At 38.4% G+C, this 25,938-nt stretch overlaps 1 protein-coding gene across 1 annotated transcript in view; it reads right to left on the bottom strand.

Moving 5' to 3' along the window:
* The window catches only part of DNAH7 (dynein axonemal heavy chain 7), a 261,259-nt gene that overhangs the window by 156,138 nt on the left and 79,183 nt on the right, over positions 1-25,938 (bottom strand). The window contains exons 18-21 of the mRNA XM_067548990.1: positions 20,867-21,053; positions 13,895-14,088; positions 12,550-12,748; positions 7,621-7,761 (exon numbers count right to left, since the gene is read on the bottom strand). Of these exons, the coding sequence (XP_067405091.1) occupies positions 7,621-7,761; positions 12,550-12,748; positions 13,895-14,088; positions 20,867-21,053 (721 nt within the window). The remainder of the gene's footprint in view (positions 1-7,620; positions 7,762-12,549; positions 12,749-13,894; positions 14,089-20,866; positions 21,054-25,938) is intronic.

Genomic DNA, 25,938 nt, shown 5'->3' with positions numbered 1-25,938 from the left:
ATGTTTTTTTTTTTCATGTACTGGGCTGTAACTCCTTGCTGCAGTGGTAGCATAATTTATTTTCCCAAAGATTAAAACCCCTTGTGTCTCAGGCACAGTGAAGAGTCACCTTGGGTGGAAACCCCAGGCATCACAAAAAAGAAACCTATGTCTCAAAACGTGAGGAGAATGGAAAACCCAAGCAGTAAGCACCAGGGAGGAGCCTTGAGCCACACATTAGGAGAGTAACTACTTACAATTTGTAAAAGATCAAAATATATTACTAGAAGTATAAAAGCAACTTTTATTTATAAAAAATGGATATAAAAATGGTCCTTTTCATTTGTAGTTTTTATATTATGAAAATGCCAAGTCCTCTCTCAAAAGTTAAAGGGACTCTATCAACTAGAAAACACATTTATGTCTGCAAATTTTTTACCTACCATAGATCTAAGTAATAACAGAAAGTAGCTAACAAAAGGAAAAATATTTTCCTCCATTTTTTCAGCAAACAAACAGTGCATTTAGCAGCAATTTAGGTTTAGTCAGTGTCACTGTTTCTCGTGTATAGAGTTAGTTTATTTCTTGCTAAAAAGACCGTAGTAAACATTAAGGCTGGTTGAGAATTTTTCATTAGAATAGTTTTTGACAGAAAATGTTCTTTTTGCAAAAATAAAACTTTCTTCTCCCCCCACCTTAAGGGCCAGAGAGGCAGATCATCCAGAATATCTGCCTTTCCAGTTCCCAGAGCTGGGGGAAAGGCAGTAATGCTGAGTGGCCAGCCTTTCTGCCTCTCCAGTGGCCAAATCTTGGGGAGAGGATCTTCCCCTCCAGAAGCCAGTTTCTGACCCATCCTGTCCGACAACAGACTGAAAACTGCAAATTTCTGTTTTTCATCTCCTGAAAAAGACTTTTTTTGTCCCAGTTCAAGATGATTTTTTTTTTTTTTTTTTGCAAAACTATGACATTTTACATGGGAAGGTATTTCCACTGTCTGGCCAGCTCTAATTAAGGCCCCAACTGAGGAAAACATTCCTATTCAGAATGGTACTTGACACTTAATCACGAAGGGGGAAGCAAAAAACCCAACATTTATTTTTAAAAATTGGGGTGGTAGGGTGGTGGGGGAATTAATTTCAGCATATATTTTTAAAAGGTGCTCTATAAGAAACAAGAAGTTTTTAAAATTAATCCACTTTAAAATGAATTCAAGCTAGCAAAGTTATGGTCACTAGAAAGTTTCAAGAAATAAGGTTGTTCTCCTATATACAAAAAGCTGTGAAGAATATGCTTTTTCCTCACAAATCACCAAAGCAATTCTAGAAAAGACAGATTAATGATTAATATAATGCAAAGTTGTCATTTTTTGGTTGTCAATAGTTTCAAAGTTATATAGAGCTATTAATATTCACAGAGACAATTCTGTGAAAGCAGATGTAACAGAAAAGATTTTGGCAGCACATATTAGAAATTCCTGAAACAAATACATACTAGAAAATGCATAATAGTTTATTTTTTGTGAAAAATTATCAGCTAGAAACTTCGCTCAATTGTTACACTAGCAAGGGCCAAATATTGGCCTCAAAAGCAGTTGGCATTCCTGTCCCTACTGAAATCAATGGGAGTTGCACACAATTATGTAAGAGAAAATCCCCAGCAATAGGATTGCAAAATTTAGATCCAGTTTCTGATCCAAATACAAACTTCTCCAAAGGCTGGGGGATGTTAGGAATCAGGATTTCATTTTGGCCGGTTAGAGAGATTTTCTTTATTTTATTATTTTTGTATAGGTTTTACTATGGCTGGTAACATCGTAATATCTTCATAATTATTCATGGATTTATCTTCACAACATCCCTGTGAGATAGTGAAGTAATATCTCAGTTTTACAGATGGGAAATTCAGACAAAGGGCTTATCTGCTTCACACCAATGTGTGTTTCAAGCTACTCGTCCTCAGCGATCCCTTGAGTCGAGGATGATCTCTTTCATGGGTTTTATTTTATATGGGTCCTCTGGTGACTGAGGAGTCCAATCCTTGAGCTGCAGACTAGTCAGCAGTACTAACTAATGTAGTACTGTTAGTACAAATAGTACCACATTAACATGAACTAGGGAACTTTTAGTGTGCATCAGCAGAGTCCACATAGGCCAGTTAATGCCTGACAAGATAGTGCTGACTAAAATTTACAACCCCTCTGTTGCAGACAAGCCCAAAGATAGTTCAAATGATTTTCTCAAGCATGCAGTGTAGTTGTTGCCATGTTGGTCCCAGGATATTAGAGAGACAAAGCGGGTGAGGTCCTATAAAAAATATTACCTCACTCACCTTATCTAAGCATGAAATCTATGGCAGAACTGGGTATGGAACTGAGAAATTCCTTACCTGATAATCTGTTGTTAGCAGCTTCTCTCCTCATTCATCACTAATATGTGATATATCCCACCTGTGGAATTCAGAGGCAGGCCAATAGTGTTGCCAGAGGCTCTAAAACTAAGCTCTGACCTTCAGCTCAGGACAATTAAAGAGTTCTTCCAACGCTATAAAAGCACTCCAGCAACCAATTATTAGCATTAAGACATATTGATATGTCTTAATTAATCTGCAGATAATTATATGTCTAAGTCTCCCTTTAAATAAAAAATTCAATTTGTAGTCATTTACCAGACTACCAGGGCAGGTTGAATGAGGAGAGACGTTGCTAACAGAAAGAAAATTATCAGTTAAGAAATTCTCATTCTCTTGCAAACCTTCTCTCCTCATTCATCACTAATGGGAATTAGTGAGCAGTGAATCACAGAAGTGTGCAGGGGAGGGGGTGTATGTGAGATAAGCAGAGCTTTAATTACTGTTACGGTAAAATAATAGGCAGGAATGGAAATTGCCCCCATATATAGCAAGGAATTATGCGGCAGCCAACACAGTACAATCTTCCTACCAAAGGATGCCTCTGTAGAGGAATGGAAACTTGGTTGGGAAATTTTTCTCAGATAAGGTTCATACTCTTTCCCCATAATCCCTCTAGGCACTTCTGTGAATAATTTCCCAGATTCTTAGCACGCCCTCTGATGCAGGATTTTAACATCTTACCTGCAGCCACTTTCAGGCCATAAAGCCTTTACCATTTTGGGTACACGTTGAACAGGGTACAATTGGCATGTGTATTCCTTATACTTCACATATATCTTTATAGAGCTAGTCATGCCCATTTATGTCACAACATTCCAAAGGAGTACCAAGAGTTAGAACAAAATAATAGGAAAACTATTTCCCAGGAATTGCAGAAAGAGGAACTTACTTTGAACAGAAAGTTCTGGAGCTATAAGAATAACCTTTTCCTCACGACAAGAGCAATGTGATGCTCGTATAGATGGGGAACAAATTCCTAACACTGCTTTTCAGAGCTAAGGGTAACAAGAAAGGCCATCCACAGGCTTATCTAATTTGAAATATAAATTAATTTTGGCATTTGATGATACTGTACTCAGATAGGGAGTCTGATGTCCCTTCCTAAGGAACATGACTAGGGCTGTTACCCAGGTTTCTATGGCGCTTGGTTGTAGGACTCCAATCAACCATTTTGGAGAAACTCTAATGTGGGTGAGATTGCTAAAACTTTGTGATTAGTATTATATTTGTATTGTGGTAGCATCCAGAGGTCAAAGCCCCATTGTTCTGGGCACTGTACAAATAAAGAGGCAGTCCTTTTCCTAGAGAGTTTTCTATCTCCCTCCCACCAGAAACATTAATTTGACTAGATCAATTAATCAAATTTACTAGCTGAGTTCTCTCTGGATACTAAAATGTATCAGAGGCTAAAGGAGAATCCCTGCAGAACTACACATCTCTACTGATGCTGTTAATTGTAGGTCATCCTGGTACAGATGAAGGAGTCCCCTCCTTGAAGAGGTCTAGTCTTTTCTGCAAAGTGCAATGTGGGTTCCTTTGCTGTCTAGCAAATCCAAAGTGAGCAACGTAATTGCCAGCTATGTGGTTTCTGGCATCTTCTTCTGATTCAGATGGTACTGTCTGTCCCCTGTCCTAGACAGGATATTGAACTCAAAGGTTCACAGTCCAATCTCATATGGCCATGTTTGTGGGATTGCTTTTTGTTTTGTTCTGTTGAGATACGCCACTGATATAGTTGTCAAAGCGAACTAAGGGATGTCTGACACTGAGATTTTTTAAATTTGTCTTCCAAGTATACATCCCATCTCGTAAGGTCTGCTTCCATAGCGAGCAGGTGTACAGTGCAAACTGGGTTGGCTTTCAGCATGTTTGTACTTACCTGCCCACAAAGGGGCATTCAGATGTGATCTAAAAATTACTTTTAATCTTGCATTGCGTCAAGTGCAAAGTTCCATGTACTCAGAAGGAATTTCTGTAGACGCATTTTAGAGAAACCCACCAAGAGGCTGAAGCTGATACATAATATCAGTAATCAACCCACTGCAGATAATTAGCAAGGGATGACCACTGCCAGGAAATGACTGACGAAATGAAGTTTTGGAACTTTGCACATTTTTACCATGATGGTAAAATTATGGCCAGAGCCATGTCTGGTTGGACCCCCAGGTAACCAATGCTCTGCACTGGGTTCACAAGCTCTTTTTTGATTTTGAACAACTCGTGGGTATTAATCCTGTCTAGTTATGAATGGGTCTGTTTCTTTGGGCACGACACTGATTGGCATGTTGCCTAGGTGCATAACTTGTGACCTGTGCCTTGCTGTGACTACTATCAGCTATATCTGAAGATTCTGGATGCAGAGGCTGGATCGGAATTAAGGGTCTTATACAGGAATCGTGTGCTCTCATATACAAATTCTCTTTCTCTTCGTCATGCTGAGAATGTGTTTATTTGGAGGAAAATTTATCTAGGTTCCACTGAAAATGACTGCTCCAGGTGTTTTCCTCTTCTAGGACAATATTTCTCAGTTTGATACCCTTGATGTTAGCATCTGTTCTGGTCCAACGTTGCCTGAAAAAGCTCTTTATGCTTTAAGGTGAAGCCTTTCATTGTAAAGGTTGAGGCCTCTCTGCTATCTCAGCCACTAATTTCTCTACTGTTTCCACAAACAGCTCCTCATCTGTAAGTTTGGATGCATAAGATAACTGTTTAGGATGAATGATTGCTATTCATGTGTGTACCATGGCTTCCTTGTAGCCACCAAGTTAGAAGCCATTGCTCTGATCACAAATCACATCAAGGGTTTGACCAAGACAGAATCCAAGACATCTCACTGTGAGCAAGGATCATATCCCTAATCATGAGCCATTTGTTTGCCACCAAGTAGGCTTTTCTCATTAAATATATCAAAAACCTTAAATAAGTATGCAGTGTATCATCCTGGTTATGGTTTATAGAGTCTTTTGGAAGGAAGGTGTGACTGTTTTTCACAGGTGGAACTACTGCTGTACCAACTTTTTCAAAATGTAGTAAATATCTTTGTTTTTATATAACATTTTAGTTTAACATTTGGTTTTAATCAGAAGTCCTCATTTGGATCTTATGGTGTTCCTCAAAGAAGGCTTGTACAGGAAATCATGTTCCTTAGGAAAAGGGAAGTATTTTGTTATTGAGTTCCTTGCAAGCCACTGCTATGCTGTCTTGGAAAAGTCCTTCAGGCTTTTGTTTTGTTTTAGGAGGAGGATGTAGCATACTGCCCTTGGCTGTTTACAAAGGGGAGGTAACACACTATTGTCCTGTTCAACCAAAGAGAGGTACTGGTACAAATACTTGGATTGTGGAAGTAGTATGATAGATGTCCCCAGGAGCCTGTATGTTTCCTACCTGCACCTGGCTAGCACCTATGAACATATTAAAGGAGCAACCTAGTACCACTCAGGGCTTTACTAGGTATATCTCGAGTCATTTTGAACACAGGAAATGATTTCTTTCTTATCCTTCTGTAATCCCATGATAGTGCAGCTTTCTGGGGAGTGGAATCTTCATATGCATCTGTTCTGGTCCAACATTGCCTGAAAAAGCTCTTTATGCTTTAAGGTGAAGCCAGCCTGTGGATTAGGGGAGGGGTAGAGAAGGGAACCCTTTCCCACCTTTCATAATCTGAGCTTCTTTCCCAGGTAGAGAAAGGGTCCTTGTACTGAAAGCCAGATAGGAATAATTTCTATTACACAGTAACCTGAGTTAGGACTTCACAGGAGTGACTTTTGGATCCTTTCAGGGCGTTTTCCTGCTCCAGCCCAAGTCTGTTGCAGGACCTATCACCTGAGCTGGATAGAGTCATGCTTGCCCTCAGAATTTTCTCCCTGAAATGTTTAGAGACTCTTGATTGGGCTTTTCTGTACTAGAGTCGAGGCTCCTCAGGACATGGGTTATGAATACAACATGCAGGCCAAACTCAGAGCTCTATGTCCTGGCAGTGCTAGGGTCAGCTAGCTCTGAACAAATAGGGCATAATTTGCTCTCTGTAGGGCTTGAGAGTGCTGCCTTATAGAGGAAACACTGCTTGGCTCTAGCCCAGCGTTTGTGGGATACCACTGCCATGCCTGAGTGGGGAAGGGGATCCTGGAGACAAGGCACTACAGTGGTGGATCCAGATGGTTGAATCCATCATGCTGCCAAATACCCAATCCAGGAAGGGAAGCAGAAGGAAGAAAGATAACAAGTTGTTGTTGCACAAAAATCAATACTAATTAAAGTTATAAAATAAAATGATTGGGAGAAACACTGAACTGCCAACTCATTCCATCACTGGAGTCAGAAAATCTGATGACCTGTGGTTTTGTTCTGGAACCGCCAGCAACAATATTTGACCAGCTCTGGATCCCACAGATGGGAGTCTTTAACCCATTAGTGATGTATGGAGAGAGAAGCTGGTCAACAAAATTACATATACTGAATCCCAGTTCAGTGCCTTAAGCAACCTTTCCCCATTGAAAGACCCAGGTCACAAGTTCTGATCCATAGCTGGATCAAGATCCAAACTTTCCCAAAGTTGAGGGTAGTTCAGATCCATTTTGCTGGTCCAATCCCATATTTAGCAAAAGTACTAAACACTTTAAATCGGAGACAAGTAGAGCTAGATCATAGACCTATGCCAATTTACATCACCTGAGAATCTTGAACATAAGAACATAGTAGCTGCCATACTGGGTCAAACCACGGTCCATCTTGCCCAGTATTCTGTCTCTGACGGTGGCCCATACAAGAGCTTCAGGGAGAGTGTACAGAACTATGCAACTTTGGAGTGATCCATCCCTGTTTTCCACTCCCAGCTTTTGGTAGTCAAAGGTTTAGAATCGCTCTGAGTGTGAAATTGCATCCTTCATCATCTTGACTAATAGCCATTGATGGCACATATCTGGCCTATTCACATCATTGAGATATATGTACAGTTGTTCAAGAAGCTCCATTCTGATATAGTTTGAATTCTGAAGCAACGTTACATAGAGTAGAGAAGTAATTATTTTCTTCATATTCTCCAAGGGTAACAATTCAGGTACATCTTTCAAGTGGATATTCAAAAACATAACAGTTACACCCCATATGGATATCCATCTATTATATTTCTGAACTCAACTGGTTTATACAACATGGACCCATTCACCACTGCATTACTTCAGTTTTATGTGAGAGCAACTTAAATTGTTCTTATAAACTTTAAAAAATGTTTACCTGTTGGCCGTTTCTAATAGATTTTTGAACCTCCGAAGTCCAGAAAGCCTGGGATACACAAAGAACTGTCTGCCCTGGCCAGTCCCTCACCCAGTTAATACGTAGAGTTCTTGGATAGGCTTCAATTGCATCTGCAATCACCTAGTTATGGGGAGAAACATAGTGAAAAGTTGAGACACAGAGACAGACTTTAGTATTGAGAGTCAGAGCTGAATCAGGGCTAAGATTCAGTTCCAAGCTCAGTTCCACAACACTAAATCTCACAGGAAATCTCTCAAAATTTTAGCCCATGATGGTGGAAATCTCAAAAGATCAATCAACTGATCCAACAAAATTCCCAAGATCTTGAATGGTGGGAAACTCATTAGATAGTCTCATTGGATTTTATCATCAGGAACCAAACATCTTGCAAAACATCTTGCAAAAACAGCAAACTTAAACTGGAAAACAGCCACCCCCTTCAATTTTAGATCCTATATGAAACTAAAATTGAAGGGATATTTGTGCCTGGACATTTTAATCCCAAATCCAATTCTAAAGTATGAAAAGGTTCCAGTTTGGATTTTAGTCATGGAATAAATGTCCTGATTCTCCTCTCATTTACACAAAAGTAAATTAAGAGTAACCCAACTGAAATCAATGTAGCTGCACTGGAGTAAAACTGCTTTGAGATCACAGTCAAGGCTTTTTGCCCATCAGCAAAATTTATAAGCAAAGTTGAGGTCTTTCATTGATTAAATCTTTACATTTTTTTATTTCTGCAAGTGATCTAAAGCAAGGCAATCATAGATGATGAAGCATTTGAGCTAAAGTCTATTATTAGTTTTGTAGTTGTAAGTCCCAGTGGCATCAACAGAAATGGAACACATAACTACTAGCAGAATTTAGCCCATAGATTTGACAAGCTTAGCATTTAGCTCATCTAAATAAAATATATGAACTCAAGTCAATATACAAAACCAAGCACTACATTCAAAGAACCTCAACAAGCCACCAACAGATTTAAATTGAAGTGAAAAACTAACCTGAAACTTTCAACTTTAAATTTGCTTAAAAAAATTGTGTGCTGACACCAAAGAGAATGTCAAAATAATATAGAACAAAAGACTGGCTATATGGGATGCTGAGAAGACTACATTTAAATGATACAATACAAATTCACCGTGAGAATTGCTAATTTTATCCTAAAACTTCTGTAGTCCTTACTCTCCATTCCTACTCTTAATGTCAGCTTTATGTGAACACTGAGTGTAACAGACAAGAGTTGGGAGCACAGACTGCACCCTAATATATATATATACTGCACACTAATTTTTGTGAATTAGAAGTGAATAACAGAGTTGTTTATAAAACAGTATTAAGCTACTGATTTAAGAATTGATCCTGTCCCCAGATGTATGTATGCACATAATCAAAAATGGAATAATCTGTTTTTGAGGAGACAGACCACTCAATGTTCTTCCACTGTGAAACTGACAGGGTTTGTTAAGATATTCTGATCTACATTATATATCCTCCAAGATCCCTCAGTCATTCAAAGTAGGTTTTCATCTTCTACAATAGTTACTTGTATATCACCTATAGAAATGGAGAAGTCAATAACAAAATCACAAAAAAACAATGTATACACACTTCTACAAATGCACTGGAGTAATTGACTTCTTCTGTGCATCCATGGGATGACGATCTGGAAGAAGAAAACTTTGCAAGCGTCCCGCTTGTGGAATTTTCCTTTAATTTTTCCATTTTGGGTGGAGGTGCAACCTTGCAGATTGGAAAGAGTTCTGCTGCCTAATCCTCTGAATCTCATGGATCCACAGGTGGCTAGAGTCATCCACACATATCCTCTGGGCTTTTATGCTGACTCTAGGACCCTCCCTATAGTGCCAATACTGCAGGGATCCATTAGAGTTGTGCTGTCAAGGAATCTTTAGCTCATGTTGCCTCTGGAACCCCTTACAAAGGAAGATTCCTAGGCTACGGGGGAGAGCTGTGAAAAGTTAATAGAACCAAGCTGCATTGACTTTATACTAGATTCCCCAGGGGCCTCAGAGTTGTGGACTATGTCCACATTACCAGCCCCATTCCTTCCACCACAGATTCATGATCCATCTGAGGGCTCTCCGTAGGGGTCTGTTGTAGGCAGGGTAGTGCCACAAAGGTGAGCGATTTCCCCTGCTAAAGTGGGATAGAGAGAGATCAGGGCTGAAAGTCTGCTTCCCTATCAGTGCCGCTCAGTTTTGGGGAACAATCTGGCCAAGAGTTAATAGGGGGCTGTCAAGCTTCTTCTACCCAATCCTGAGACGCAAATGTATCATTTAGCACTAAAAACCAGCAGATAAATTTATGACCCTCCTAGGAGGAATCTCTCTCTATAGAAAATGAGTGTCTTGCATTCATACACATATACAGTTTTTTCATCAACAGAATATGGCTAGCATTTTTTCATTTAATCCAAGAGTAATAAATTCTCTATATTAATATACATTAAAACAATTTTTTTATTTTAATTTTAATTTTATCTGTTTCAGAGCACCATGATATAGTGAAACTATGTATGGAAACCAGTAAGATTGTATCCGGGAATGCAATGTGGAATTTTAAACACTTCACATTAAAAAAGATAAAGCAGAAATTGAAAAGATCCAGAGAAAGGCGACAAAGATGGTTAGAGGTGTGACAGGATTTGCATATGATGAAAGATTAGAATTAGAAGGCTAGAATTATCTAGCCTGGAACAAAGAAGAGTTAAATGACTCTTTGTTAAGGTATTCTTAATTAAGAAAGCCCTAATGAAAACTGGTCAGTCTCTCAATTTAATCTTTGTTGAGATTCAGCCAGACCTACAATCTTGCCATTTAGTTCAAGAACAAGGGGCACTCAATGAAATTAAAGGACTATAAATTTAAAATGAATTAATGAAAGTCCTATTTATAAGGATAATAATTAACCTGTGGAATTCACTGCAGCATGAAGCACTAAGACAATGAATATGACTGCACTTAAATTGTTTGGATAATTTTCTGACCACACAAGTTAGTAGAAATGCAAGCAAAATAATTATAGGAAGAATCAAATCTCATGTTTTAAGGCATGCACTGAATGACTGTGAATATCAAAAAGGAATCCTCATCCTCCTTTGCTTGTGCCCTAACAATTTGCAAGGTTCATCTTGCCTTCCTCTGATGTATCAAGTACTGGGTACATCACCAGGAGTCACCCAATGAAATTAATAGACAGCAGGTTTAAAACAAACCTAAGGAAATACTTCTTCACATAACGCATATTCAGCCTATGGAATTTGTTGCCAGGGGATGTTGTGAAGACCAAAAGTATAAAGGGTTCAACAAAGAATTAGATAAGTTCATGGAAGATAAATCCATCAGTGGCTATTAGCCAAAATGGTCAGGGATGCAACCTCTCACTGCCAGAGCTAGGACTGGATAAGAGAGGATCAATCACTCCATAATTTCCCTGTTCCGTTCATTCCCTCCAAAGCATCTGGCACTGACCACTGTTGGAAGACAGGATACTGAGCTAAATGGACCATCGGTCTGACCTAGTATAGCCAATCTTATGTTCTTATAATACCAGACCAAATGGATCAATATGACAAATCATTCACAACATTCCATCATGTATCATCATCATTTTACAGATGAAAGTGAGATGCAGAGAGACTGATATTACCAAAGTCACACAGGAAATTATTGAACTTGGATCTCTTGATTTCCAGTCTAGTGTCTTAACCAAAAGATCACCCTTCCTCCCCACCGCTTATGAGAAAGAGAAAAACAACAGAATGGAAATTATTCATTTAAAATCTGAGCAGGGTTTGCATTATTTTAAAGCTTTGGATGTCTCTGAATGAATCAAAAAGCGTTTTACTCTGCATTTTTAACAGTTAGAGAGACTGATTTCTCAGTAACTAGATTCAGACACTGAAGTGTTAAGCTGGGATGAAAAAGAGCAATACATAAAATTAAGGCACAAAAAACCTGCTAATAACTTACAATATCTTCATCCAATACAAGATGTACATGATTTGATTTTTAGCTCTCTTTCAAGCTATCCTTTCTAGATGACTTACTAATCACATTATATAGTCTCAGTATTATTTTACAATATTTAGAGAATCATAGTACAAATAGAAGAAAAATTAAGATTATAAAAGATTTCAGAATTGAAGACATCCTTGATTAAGGCTTCCATCATATATTTTTATTCAGATTCTTTTCCAAATAAGGTCCTGTGAGATAGTGATTGAAGAATTTGAGGGAGTTCAGCATCTCACAGCATCAGACATTTAGGGTGTTCCTACACTGCAATTAAACACCCGTGGCTGGCCCAAGTCAACTGACTCAGGCTCACAGGGCTCAGGCTATGGGGCTGTTTAATTGAAGTGTAGACTCTTGGAGCCCAGACTCTTGGAGCTCAAGCTCAAATGCTTCCACCGCAATTAAACACCCCCTGAGCCCAAGTCCGGCAAACCCAAACCAGCTGGCATGGGCCAGCCGCAGGTTCCTAATTGCAGTGTATACATACCCTTAGCATCTAAAGATCTGGTCATAAGAGCTATGAAATGTAATGCTAGCATTTCAGAGCACTTCTGGTAGAACCACCAGCCCAGGTCAAAACAAAAGGCAGGCCAGAGGATTTTCTTGCCTCTATGCTGTGCTTAAATGCCCCATGTGAGCAAAGCAATTAAGTATATGCTTAAGTGTAAGAATATCGTTAAGTCCCACTGACTTCAAAGCATATTCCTAAGTGATTTCCTGAATTGGGACCAAGTGAATATAGTAATTTTGTACTATGTGTAACACACAATGCCATTTCTACAATGGATTACCTTGCTTGATTGTTCTAATGATACAGACTGCTTCATCATGTTTTATTGCACACAGAATAAAATAGAATATAGTTTATTACCTTGTGGATAGAATTTATCATAGCTGTTTCCAACTCAACAAGCCACTTTTCAACCTGACCTCTAGCTTTAGATGTTGAGATTGTGTCTATGAGTTCCACAACCTCTCCTTCACTACTTTTTATATGTGTAATGTCTAAAACATCAGTAAACTCTACACTTGCAATTCCTTCAAAACACTTTTTCAAGTGAGGGTTTACCCTGCAGAAAATAAAACAAAATATACAGAAATTAAGACTACATAAATAACCAAATTTTACATTAAAGCGCAGCCAAACTATTTTCCACCAATACTATAAAAGAAGACCTGAATGTACTTCTTAAAAGTATTGTTGAGGAATTTACTTTAGAAAAACATTTTAACCTGCTAATGTTAGATTTACACACACACAAACACACACACCCAAATGTTTTTAAAGACCAATTTAAAATAATTAAAACACTGTTGAGGTCCTCAGCAACTCAAACATAATTAAGCACCACTGGTTTAGCTGTTAGTCTTCCTATATTATATAAAACCCCTTGTCACTTAGATATACATTCCATATAAATAATTACATTAAAACAATGCAGCAAGTGAAGTGATCAAAAAACTTGCAACCTTAATTCTGCTCCTTGTGCATATAAATTACAGTAAAGTCATTCATTACATGATAGGATAGTTCTTCCCCCCCCCCCCTTTTTTTTTTTTTGGTTTTGTTCCCACAAAGTCCTCTATCTCATTCATTGCACAGTATGGACAATTCTCAGTGAATGAGTCAGTTGTTCAACATTCATTTTTATGCTCACTGTTCAATTTACAACCTTCTGCTGCATTCACTACACATTGAGTGCCAAACTCCAATGCCCTTATGCACAACTGAATGTCACCTTACTTAACAAGTACTTTCATTGACTACAATGGAACTACTTGTGGGGTAAGATGCTGTGCAGCGGGTATTTGCAGATTATTGGGCTAAATTGTACCAAAAAAGAATAAAACTCCAATGCTTAGTATTGTCAGAGATTTCCCAGTCTCTACATCAGTCCTCCATAGCAGGAATCCTATGCTCTTTTCCTAACTTAGCTTTCAGTCTCTACCTTGACTCTAACTTTACTGAATTGTTCTAGTGTGCAAATGGGTGAATAGTTTGGCAAAATTTATCTGAATTTAATTAATACATGTTTTAAAAGTAAAACCTTTGGTTTGGATTCTTTCTTGATAACTCAAGGACTATTTTTGTAGTTACTTCATATGCATAAGTCTCAATGAATAAAATGAGAGGTCTATGCATAGAGCAGCTACAGGACCATATCCTTAACTTCCATGTATTAGGAGCCTCATACATGCATCAAATATTACTGTACCGTGTAGGATCTTTGGTTTCTGAAAGGATCTCAAGGAGTTCATCGTTGGATAAGAAAAAGAATCTGGGGAAGAAAAGGCGCTTCTTTTCTAAGTATTCATTAAGTCCCTTAAGAATTAGTTCCAGCAATTCATTGCACTTTTTTAGCTTTTCCAACATCTTGTCTATCATCACCACTGTCAGAACATGTTTGTCCTGAAAAACAAAATGAAATTATTCCACTCAAAAAAGGTTGATATCATACTGAGTAGTTTGCACTGTGACATGGGAAGTCCAGTTTATTTTATTTGAAATTTTGCTTTAACCCAAAGTACCATTTACTCTAAGTGTTTTATATTAATCTTCTCCAACATCTGATTTTTTTAAGAAGGTTGGTTAATAGAAGGCAGAAAGGGAATTTTTTAATCATCCACAATTACTATATGAAAATATGATCTAAAACACAGGATCAAATCCTAAACTGATCTATGTCTCCATAGCTCCATTTACTTCAATGGAGCTACATATATTCACACCAACTGAAGATCTGATCCATAATCTGTAGTCAGCCAATATTATTCACTAATATAGAAGATCAAAGAAAGGGATTTAGATGGATTTTTTAAGAACAGCCTCTAGATAATTTTATGGCTAACAACATTGATAATTACCCTTTCTAAGAGGTAATCAAATATCATGGTTTAAGGTATCAAAAGATCTCGGCACAGGTCAGAATTACCTTCTCCCTTGTGTAAAACATTACAAACACTCTGTCAGAAATATTGAGATGGGGAAAGTGTGGGTGGGTGGCAGGCTTTTTCCTTCAATGAAGGATCAATATGGTTAAATAACAGAGTTAGAATGCCAGACTTGATCACCAATTACTAAATTTTAAAGAGGGGTGTTGCTTTTTAAAATATAAAAGAAAGAGAAGTATTATTGATCATGGGATGTTGTTCCAGGAAGAAGGATTACTAGGAAGAGACGGGATTCACCTAACGAAGAGAGGGAAGAGTATCTTTGCGGACAGGCTGGCTAACCTAGTGAGGAGGAATTTAAACTAGGTTTGATGGGGGACGGAGACCTAAGCCCGAAGGTAAGTAGGGAAGTGGGACACCACAAGGAAGCAGAAGGAGGAGGATGCAGCAGGGAAGGCTTCCTGATTCATACTTAGAAAGTAGGGCAATCGGCTAGTTATCTCAAATGCCTATACACAAATGCAAGAAGCCTGGGAAACAAGCAGGAGGAATTGGAAGTCCTGGCACAGTCAAGAAACTATGACATGATTAGAATAACTGAGACTTGGTGGAGTAACTCACACGACTGGAGCACTCTCATGGATGGGTATAAACTGTTCAGAAAGGACAGGCAGGGGCGAAAGGGTGGAGGAGTTGCACTGTATATAAGAGAGCTCTATGATTGCTCTGAGCTCCAGTATGAAACTGGAGATAAGCCAGTTGAGAGTCTCTGGGTTAAGCTTAGAAGCAAGAACAATACGGGTGATATCGTGGTGGGTGTCTGTTACAGACCACCAGACCAGGAGGATGAGGTAGATGAGGCTTTCTTCAGTCAACTAGGGAAAGTTTCCAGTTCACAGGACCTGATTCTCCTGTGGGACTTCAATCATCCTGACATCTGCTGGAAAGGCAATACAGCAGAGCACAAACAATCCAGGAAGTTTTTGGATAGTGTTGCAGACAACTTCCTGGTGCAAGTGCTGGAGCAACCAACTAGGGGCCGTGCTTCTCTTGACCTGCTGTTCACAAATAGGGAAGATTTGGTAGGGGAAGTAGAAGTGGATGGCAACCTAGGCAGCAGTGACCATGAGATGGTCAAGTTCAGGATCCTGACAAAAGGAAGAAAGAAGAACAGCAGGATACGGACCATGGACTTCAGAAAAGCAGACTTTGACTCCCTCAGGGAGCTGATGGGCAGGATCCCCTGGGAGGCTAATATTAGGGGGAAAGAAATCCAAGAGAGCTGGCTATTCTTTAAAGAAACCTTATTGAGGGCACAGGAACAAACCATCCCGATGTGCAGAAAAAATAGCAAATATAGTAGGCGTCCAGTTTGGCTTAACAAAGAAGTCTTTGGTGAACTTAAACACAAAAAAGAAGCTTACAAGAAGTGGAAACTTGGTCAGATGACTAGGGAGGAGTATAAAAATGCTGCTCGAACATGCAGGAATGAAATCAGGAAGGCCAAAGCACAACTGGAGTTGCAGCTAGCAAGGGACGTGAAGGGGAACAAGAAGGCTTTCTACAGGTATGTTACCAACAAGAGGAAGATTAGGGAAAGTGTGGGCCCCTTACAGAAGGGGGAGGCAACCTAGTGACAGAGGATGTGGAGAAAGCTGAGGTACTCAATGCCTTTTTTGCCTCTGTCTTCACAGAAAAGGTCAGCTCCAGACTACTGCACTGGGCGGCACAGAATGGGAAGGAGGTGAACATCCCACAGTGCTGAAGAAACAGGTCCAAGACTATTTAGAAAGATTGGACATACACAAGTCCATGGGGCCAGATGCAATGCACCCGAGGGTGCTGAGGGAGTTGGGCTGATGTGATTTCAGAGCCATTGGCTATTATCTTTAAAAGCTCGTGGCAATCAGGGGAGGTCCCTTATGACTGGAAAAAAGCAAATATAATGCCCATCTTCAAGAAAGGGAGGAAAGAGGATCCAGGGAACTACAGACCGGTCAGCCTCACCTCAATCCCTGGAAAAATCATGGAGCAGGTCCTCAAGGAATCCATTTTAAGGCACTTGGAAGAGAGGAAGGTGATCAGGAACAGTCAACATGGATTCACCAAGGGAAAGTCATGCCTGACCAACCTGATTGCTTTCTGTGAAGAGGTGACTGGCTCTGTGGATGTGGGGAAAGCGGTAGAAGTGATATACCTTGACTTTGGCAAAGCTTTTGATATGGTCTCTCACAGTATTCTTATCAGCAAGATAAAGAAGTATGGGTTGGATGAATGGACTATAAAATGGATAGAGAACTGGCTAGAGCATAGGGCTCAACGAGTAGTGATCAATGGCTCCATGTCTAGCTGGCAGCTGGTCACAAGTGGAGCGCTCCAGGGGTCGGTGCTGGGGCCGGTTTTGTTCAACATCTTCATTAATGATCTAGAGGATGGGGTAGATTGCACCCTCAGCAAGTCTGCCAATGACACTAAGCTAGGGGGAGTGGTAGATACCCTGGAAGGTAGGGATAGGATACAGAAGGACCTAAACAAATTGGAGGATTGGGCCAAAAGAAAACTGATGAGGTTCAACAAGGACAAGTGCAGAGTCCTGCACTTTGGATGGAAGAATCCCATACACAGCTACAAACTGGGGACTGACTAGCTAGGCAGCAGTTCTGCAGAAAAGGACCTGGGGGTTACCATGGATAAGAAGCTGGATATGAGTCAGCAGTGTGCCCTGGTTGCCAAGAAGGCTAATAGCATATTGGGCTGCATTAGGAGGAGCATTGCCAGCAGATTGCGGGAAGTGATTATTCCCCTCTATTCGGCATTGGTGAGGTCGCATTTGGAGTATTGTGTCCAGTTTTGGGCCCCCCACTACAAAAAGGATGTGGACAAGTTGGAGAGAGTCCAGCAGAGGGCAACAAAAATGATTAGGGGGCTGGAGCACAAGACTTATGAGGAGAGGCTGAGGGAACTAGGTTTGTTTAGTCTGCAGAAGAGAAGAATGAGGGGAGGTTTGATAGCAGCTTTTAACTGCCTGAAAGGGGGTTCCAGGGAGGACGGAGCTAGGCTGTTCTCAATGGTGGCAGATGACAGAACAAGGAGCAATGGTCTCAAATTGCAGTGGGGGAGATCTAGGTTGGATATTAGGAAAAGTTTTTCACTAGGAGGGTGGTGAAGCACTGGAATGGGTTACCTAGAGAGGTGATGGAATCTCCATCTTTAGAGGTTTTTAAGCTGCGGCTTGACAAAACCCTCACTGGGATTATTTAGCTGAGGTTAGTCCTGCTTTGAGCAGTGGGCTGAACTAGATGACCTCCTGAGGTCCCTTCCAACTCTATGATTCTATGATTATAGGGTATTTTCACATTCCGTAATGTGTGGCAAGAGTCATTGCTGAACCTAAACTGGATTTCTTATATTTTTGTTCTGAATAGAAGGTAAAATAATTCATGTCAGGAATTGTATTGACCCCTTTCTAAATTAATCAAGAATTTTAGCAAACAAAATTAATTCAAATGCTTAGTAGAGCTATTGTAATTATCTAAGTGAGTTATCTAATTTACCATAAATGAAAGAAAATGAGAGGTTCTGCAGACTTGTTAGTTCTAATGAATGTCATACTAATTACAGAGAATCTGAAGTTGCTTGTACATCAAGATCTGTCTTTTAATAGGTCTTATGGTCAATGTATAAGCCAAAATAATAATCATATTGTTATATTTTACTTACCAAATACCGGTCTCTAAAAGCAAATTAAAAATCTAAATAAAAAGCATTAAAATTATCCCATTTCAGTTAGCAATTTTTTGACCAGACATGAGTACTTGCAGTCTACCTACTATGAAACACAGAATTAGTTGGTTATGTAGTTGGCTCTGTTAGACAGCACACGTGCCTAGTACCTGATCATAATGTTCCCTTGTAAATGAAGCATACTTACATGAGCAAAACTACCTGAAATTACTTAGCATTCTGTTATTTGCACCTTTAATTATATCAAACCAGAACACAATCTGAATTAAATAACTGCTCATGCTTTTCAACCGTATATAGATAAACTGAGCTGTCAAAATTCAGACACAGCTAATAATTGGTTTTATGAGACAACATTTAAAACTGCATATTACAATACACCCTACACATTGTCAAAGGACAAAGTCTTTGGTTTCCTTTCTTAGTATGTACATCATCAGCATTTTTTCTGAGTACAATTGATCTTGCAATTCATCAAAACTGAATGCTGCCAAATATGAAAAGGGAGATCTTTCCTGGTTATGTTTAGATTCTTTTCATATGTGAAGAAGAAGCAAGTGAAAAATTAAAGATTTCAAGTTTCAACATGGATTTCTTACCTACAGTTCTGGGGAAGCATCAAGAATAAATAAGAATGCCATTGATCTCAGACATTCAAAACATTGGTGTCATTTGTTTGATCACTTGCAGGAAAAGAAACAGTATTACAAACAGTGTTTCAAACCTGTTACAATAATCATATACTAACATCTGTAGTTCCTACAAATCTCTTTTAATCTACCATAGGCATTTTTCTCAGGTTTTTTTAAAACACGATCTTGAATTTCTTTCCCACAAAAATTAACACTCCTCTTTTTCTAGTTATTTAATTTATGAAAAGTAGAAATTAAATTACAAAGTAATTTCATTCTCATTAATATGTTTTGCTTTAAAAAAGATATGTTAAAGATGCATAAACTATAATTATTCAAATTTGTAATGAAAAGTCAGGCAAATAAAAATAGCAGTTGTATTACATCTCACATGAATTTTATAACACAATGGCATCTAAAGGCATAAAAGCAATGAGCAGAGTCAAGTTTAGTATTGTGATTTAAGAAGAAACATTCATATTGATGGGGGAATTGCCTTCTTCTAAACCATAAAATCCAGACACTGAATTTCTGGACACAGAGTGCCATCTTCTGGAATATGATTCCTTTATGTTTCATTATAGTGACACTTCAGAAAAGTTGGACTATTGAGTGGTATATTGGGTTATCACAGTGCTTTGAAAAATATAATAATAAATATAAATGGATGAGTCTGTTTTTTGTCATTGCATTCCAATAGTTATTCATATTAGGTCCCACCTTACAACAACGAATTTCATAAATCATCAAAATAGTGATTTCCCATCCCCACTTCCAATTCCTTTTACAAAACAGTGTGCTAAAGTAACACCTCTGGAAGATTTTCTCAATATAGATAATTTAGTTTAACAGAAATTCATTGTACAACATGCCTTATTAGAACTGCGTGAAATATCCAATTTGAATAGAACCAAAATGAAAATGTTTTAAATTTCTTGGATTACAAAAATATCATATGAATTTAGTTATGGATTGAATGAAACATTTCATTTGACCTGGAACAAAACGTTATGTTTACAGGTGTTTTTTAAATTTAAAAAGAAATAAAATTTAAGGAAATTCTGAAACAAAACTCCTTTCTCGGTGAGGTGGTTTTATGATGTCGGCATAGCAGGGGAGTTACATCGGTGGGAGGAGCATTTCAGTGTGTTAATCTCCACTGTTTTGTCAATAAAAGCTGACCTTTGTAGACAAAAATCTGTAGTGTAGATCAGCCCTAAGTACGTTTTTCAGATCTGAAAAACTTTCACCTCCAAGCAGTAATTTCAAAGTGAGCACAATTTTAGTGGAAAGGAATGGATATTCATATGTCTTTTGAAGACTCAACTATGCAATTAATTTGTTACAGTCTATGAAGCCAGGTGGAAAATAAGTATTGGAAATGTCCCCATACCATGGAAATGATTCAGGCTGAATATAGATATCTCTTTTAATTTATTATTTAATTCCAAGTAGGTAACTGCTTATTTCCCTGATGTACCAAGTTTGTAAAGAATGTATATCCTTGTTGAGCTACAGGGGACTAAGATCGAATTTATGATGCAGGTTTAACATGAGGTTTCAAAGATAGGGATATCTCTACTGTTCAATAAGTGATTAGATGAAACCCTTTAAAAAAGCAAATGCACAATTTCATTATACACTTAGGAATGCTAGCGAAGTTAATCTTTAGTGCTGAAAGAAGTGAACTGTTTTTATATTACTTTGCTTTACATACTGTTTATATTGTTTAATATTACTTGTCAATATAGTGTCCTTCAATGTAGTTGAAATAGGTTTGACAAACAACATCTTAAAAAAAAGAGAATCAGGAAAAGAGTTAAGTATGAAATATATAGAACACATTTTTATCTCACTTGAAACAATTTTCTGATACATATTACAAACACACCCACTTTTTCTCAAGAGAGCTGTCCTTACCTGCAAGGCAGATTTCATTAGGTCTTTCCATGTTTTATCCACAGTGGTGAATCGCCTACTTTCCTCGGGCATTTGAGCCATAATGTCAGGAGAGCTGAAAATTGGCTCCAAATACAACCAAGTAGCTTGAACCTTCAGCCATTCATCCAGGATTTCCTGTAGCAACAACAGCTTTCCTTCCCACTCCCTAAAACAGAAAGCATTGATTCAAGCATTGTATTATTGCTAACAGTAAATCTTTTTATTTAGAATGTTGAGATCTAAGACATTTTGACAAGACACATACACATTACAATCACTGAGAACCAGGAACTGGACAATTACATAAATAATTTCAATTTATAAAATATTTTCCAACATTAACTATTTATCTTCATATTAAGGATAATGTATTTTGACTTGTTCTCCAAAAGTACAATAGCTTTTTTTACGCAGATCCTTATTCTTCACTCCCATACAATGCCTTTGCAGCCAGACTGGGGAGTATGTGCTAATAAGCAAGAAAACTATGCAACTTTTAAATGAAAGATGCCATCTTTGGTCAAAATGGGTATATAAATACTGAACCACAGTCTCTAACAATTAATTATTTGTGACATGGGTCCTAAACACGAGCCCAATACTGATGAAACTGAAATAACTCAACTAGTGTAGGTTGGCTTCTAACTCAGGGCTTGATCAAAAAAACGTTTAAATCCATTGGAATATTTCCATTGATCTGATTTTGGGTCAGACCGTGAGTGAGGATCTATATACTTTCAGGAAAGTTACCTGTTTAACTCCCATTTTAAGGATGTGCTATTATTATTATTCACAATAAGGAAAAATTAAGGAATAATATGCCCCACAATACACAAACTCACAACTGTGCATAAGTCTGAAAGTCCATCAAAAGTTTCCTTCTGTCAACATCAAAAATCATTAGAGAATGAGAGCTCAAATTCTGGTAATGTCACTGAAACCTTAGGATGGAAAAACAGCTTTAATTTTGAGCTCAATCCGGAGCTTTTGCTCATGTGAGTGACCCATTGACTTCACTGGAACCACTCACATAGCAAAACTATGGGAATTCATAAATCTCATAGATTTTAAGGTTACATGGGAACATTCTGTTAATCTAGTCTGCATTACATAGGCCACATAATTTCACACAGTGATTTCTGCATCTAGCCCTGCAACTTGTGATTGAATTTGACCTTTTCCTTTAAAAAGACATACAATCCTCATTTTAAGGCTTCAAGGGGTGGTGAATTTACCACATCCTTTGGTAATCTGTTCCAATAGTTAATTATCCTCGCTGTTAAAGAACTGTATTTTATTTCTAATTTGAACTTTGCTGACTTCAATTTCCAACCATTGAATGTTGCATGCCTTTGGTTGCTAAAGAGACCTCTAATATTAGACATCTTCTCCCTTTGTGGTACATACTGACCACAGTTAAATTCCTTTTTAATTTTCTCCCTGATAAGCTAAAAAGATTTGAGCTCCTTTAGTCTTTCATTGTATAGTATGTTTTCCAGACCACAGGTCATTCTTTTAGCTCTTCTCTGAACTCTTCCCAATTTTTTCAACATAATTTTTGAAGCTCTGAAACCAGAATTGGGTATAATAATTCAGCAGTTGTCTCACCACTGCCATAGGAGGTAATATTACCACTAGGGCTGGTCAAAACTCAAAATTTCTATTTTGTGGGAAATTTTGACTTTTCAAAATTTGTTTTCATTCCAAATCAAAACAAAAGCAGATATTATCAAAATTCTCCAGAAAATGGAAATTAAAAAAAATCTGTCTCCAAAATTTTATTGTAGAAAAAATTTGATATTTTGTTTTAAATGAAATGTTTTTGAATTTTTTAATTATGTTTACATTATTTTATGATGCCTGTAGTAGTAGTATATAATATGACAGTTCCTATCATGTAAAGTCATGTCATATTATGATGTAATGACCAAAATATTTTAGTTTAGTTTTTAAAAATACATTAAGAATAGCTGTTAGTACAGATTGAAACTTCTTGCCTTATTTTCTATATCAAAATATCTCCTGTTTGTGTTGTTGTAATTAAAACACTTTGACACTAAAACAAAAATGTCAATCTGTGTTAAATAGCAGCTGCCCTTCATGTTTTTAAAAAAATAAAACATGAGTAAAAAATGTTGACAATTTCATATCATATTATGACTTGACTTAACATCACATAATATGTACTACTACTACCAACATGTCATGAAATAATGCAAAAATAAATATAAATATAAAAACAATAAACAATTTTGAAAGAAAATTTGTTTCAAAATGAAATTTCAATATTTTCCCAATACTAAATTTTAAAAACAAAAAAAGTTTGTTTGTTTTCAAAATATTTGAAATTTGATATTTGTTTGATATTTGATATTTGTTTCAAAACAAAAATACTTATTTTCATGGGAAATTTCATTAAAATAGATATCATTTAACACACAAAAATCCATTTTGTCACAACTGCATTTTGCAAGGGCAAATTGTTATGACAAAAATTTTCCAACCAACTCTAATTACCACTTCCCTACTCTTGCTTGATATTCCTGTTTCTCTGACATAAGAGAGAGGGGGACAAATGTACTAATACCCTGCCCTATGTTTTATGGGACCCTATGTGAAATGACATAAGTGAATCACATCTAGCCTCCATATGCTGTGACAAACCCCTATTTCATCTACTATAGTAACTTCTCCATCCAGAAAGTGTAGGGCGCGCACGAAAATTGTAACGTGAAAACTGCTTAGTTTGGCAGGACTAGGCCCTGAAATCCAGAGTAGGCTTTATGAGCAATGCTAGGGCCTCCTGAGGGCTAGATTTGGCCTTGTCCTTTGAAAAACCCCTAGCAGATAAAAAAAACTATCTCTGGGGCCTAAAAATATCCTCAGAATGAAAATAGTATAAGGTCTGCTTAAATTGACAAAAAATGTTTGCTTAAACCAGCTGTACGAATGCTTGAACCAGCTGTAAGAATAACTTTAACTATAGACAACTAACCACAGCTTTTGAATAAAAAGTCCTGAATGCCCTTAGCTAATAGCCAATAGATTAACAAAAACCAAATGCTAAGACCCAATCCTTAAGTGGATTGAGATATACGTAATCAGTAGCCGGTAAACTTTATTACTAGAGTTAGGAAAAAAAGGGGTATATAGAGACCCCCAGGCGCCGCCCTGCTTAAGGCTCTCCGTGGATCCGTTGAGGCACTAGCGGATGCCCCTGGTGGATCGGCTCCCTGGTTGCAACTCACTTGCAGGATAGAGAATGGGTCTCCCTATCCTTGCGTTGGTAAGCGTCTTCTTTTCATGTCTTGCAGCCCTTTCCCTTGTAATCCTAATTGCTAAGTGCTGCGTAAATAAAACTAGCTGTAAGCACTTCCCTCTTGTCTAACTGCTCCTTTCTCATTACCGAGATCTCAAAGCACAAACCTTCGGCCTTCTGCGGTACACAGAAAGCAGAGACAAAAATGCAATTTTCCAAGCAGAGAGTCAGGGAGAGCAATTAAATAATTTAGTCTACCATAGTTCGCTGCCACCAACATTAAACAGAATTGCAGAAGGGAAACTGGGATTGTACTCTGGCAAGTGAGCCAGAGTTATAAACATTTTGCTGTGTTCTTGGAAGAGTGGGGCTTTATGTGGAGTTATAGAAGTCTCACAGACCTTAAGGCTATGTTATGCTATTATAAACCTCATCAGTGTCATCAACATCATGAGATGGAATTACAATGTTATACTGTATATATGGACATTTCTCTCATGTGCAAAGCACCACAAGAACACATTACAAGAAATCGTAAACACAACACACAGGTGTCATTGGCCAGCAATCTTCCTATACATTTCATGTCTTCACACAGTCTTGAGAAACTCAACATACTATATATACTGTCCGGTCAGCCACATCATCAAACCACTTGCTGCAAGCATTTTCTGCCCTGGAACCATCAAAACTTGCTTTGGCAATCTTCCTCCACTCATCTGACCCATTTGTCCCACAAACTCAAGTTTTCTTTGTCTGATTGTCTTGATATCAGGTATCATTCTGATTATGCTGTAAATTCAGATGATTGCCTCCTCATTAGTCATGTGTGAAATATAGCTAATGTACAGCAATAACCGGGAGCATTTCAATTTGAAGGCAGAAATCCTCTTAAAGTCCTGTTTCCTTCACATCTATGTCTCATCTGCATATAGCAAGATGCTGAAGACACGAGACCACATCAATTTCATTTTACACGTCACGGTAACACCTTTGCTCCTCCAAATGTGTCTGAGTGTAGCTAGAACCGCAGTCATGAATTTATTTCCACGTCAGATCTCTAAGGGTATGTCTATACTGCAGAGTGAAGTCGACTTATTTAAAGTCGACTTTCACCTGCTGATTTTTAGAAGTCGCTGGACCGTGTACACACCATGCTCTTTGCGCCTGGCTCATGCGCCCACACTCGCCACGCTTGTGTCAACATTCAAAGCAGTGTACTGTGGGTTGCTATCCCACAGTGTAACTAGCCGCGGTGGCTGTTGGGATTAATTTCATCATCCCATGTTGCAGTGCTCCTTCCCCCTCCCTTCTTCCCCCAAACAAAGAGAAAACCGATTTTTGCGCCGTTTGTTTATGCTGCGTGCTTGCCATTGCTGCGGAGACGTGGAGCCAGCTCAACTCTGCACTATTATTGTGAGCATCACAAATACATCGCGGCTTATCATTGAGTATTTTCGAAGTAGAGCAAAAAGCCGAAGCACAGGCAACTGCGATGCCACCGAGGCTGCCTTGCTACAAGCCATCGAGCGGAACAATTCCCGATTGCTGCAGGCCATAACGCATCATCTGCTGTCCGTGGAGTGTCGGTTCTGGTCCCGGGAAACAAGCACAGACTAGTGGGACAGCATCATTATGTAGCTGCGGGATGATGACCAGTGGCTGCAAAACTTTCGTATGCGAAAGGCCACTTTCCTTGAAATTTGCTCGGAGCTGGCCCCATCCCTGAAGCATGTGAATATTCGTTTGAAACAAGCTCTGACGGTGGAGAAGAGAGTCGCCATCACTCTGT

Source organism: Emydura macquarii, unplaced genomic scaffold, assembly GCF_026122565.2.
Source record: "Emydura macquarii macquarii isolate MOO-44397 ecotype Brisbane River unplaced genomic scaffold, CSIRO-AGI_Emac_v2 contig_1253, whole genome shotgun sequence".
Classification (NCBI taxonomy): Eukaryota; Metazoa; Chordata; order Testudines; family Chelidae; genus Emydura; species Emydura macquarii.
This window is presented reverse-complemented; position numbering and strand designations above follow the sequence as displayed.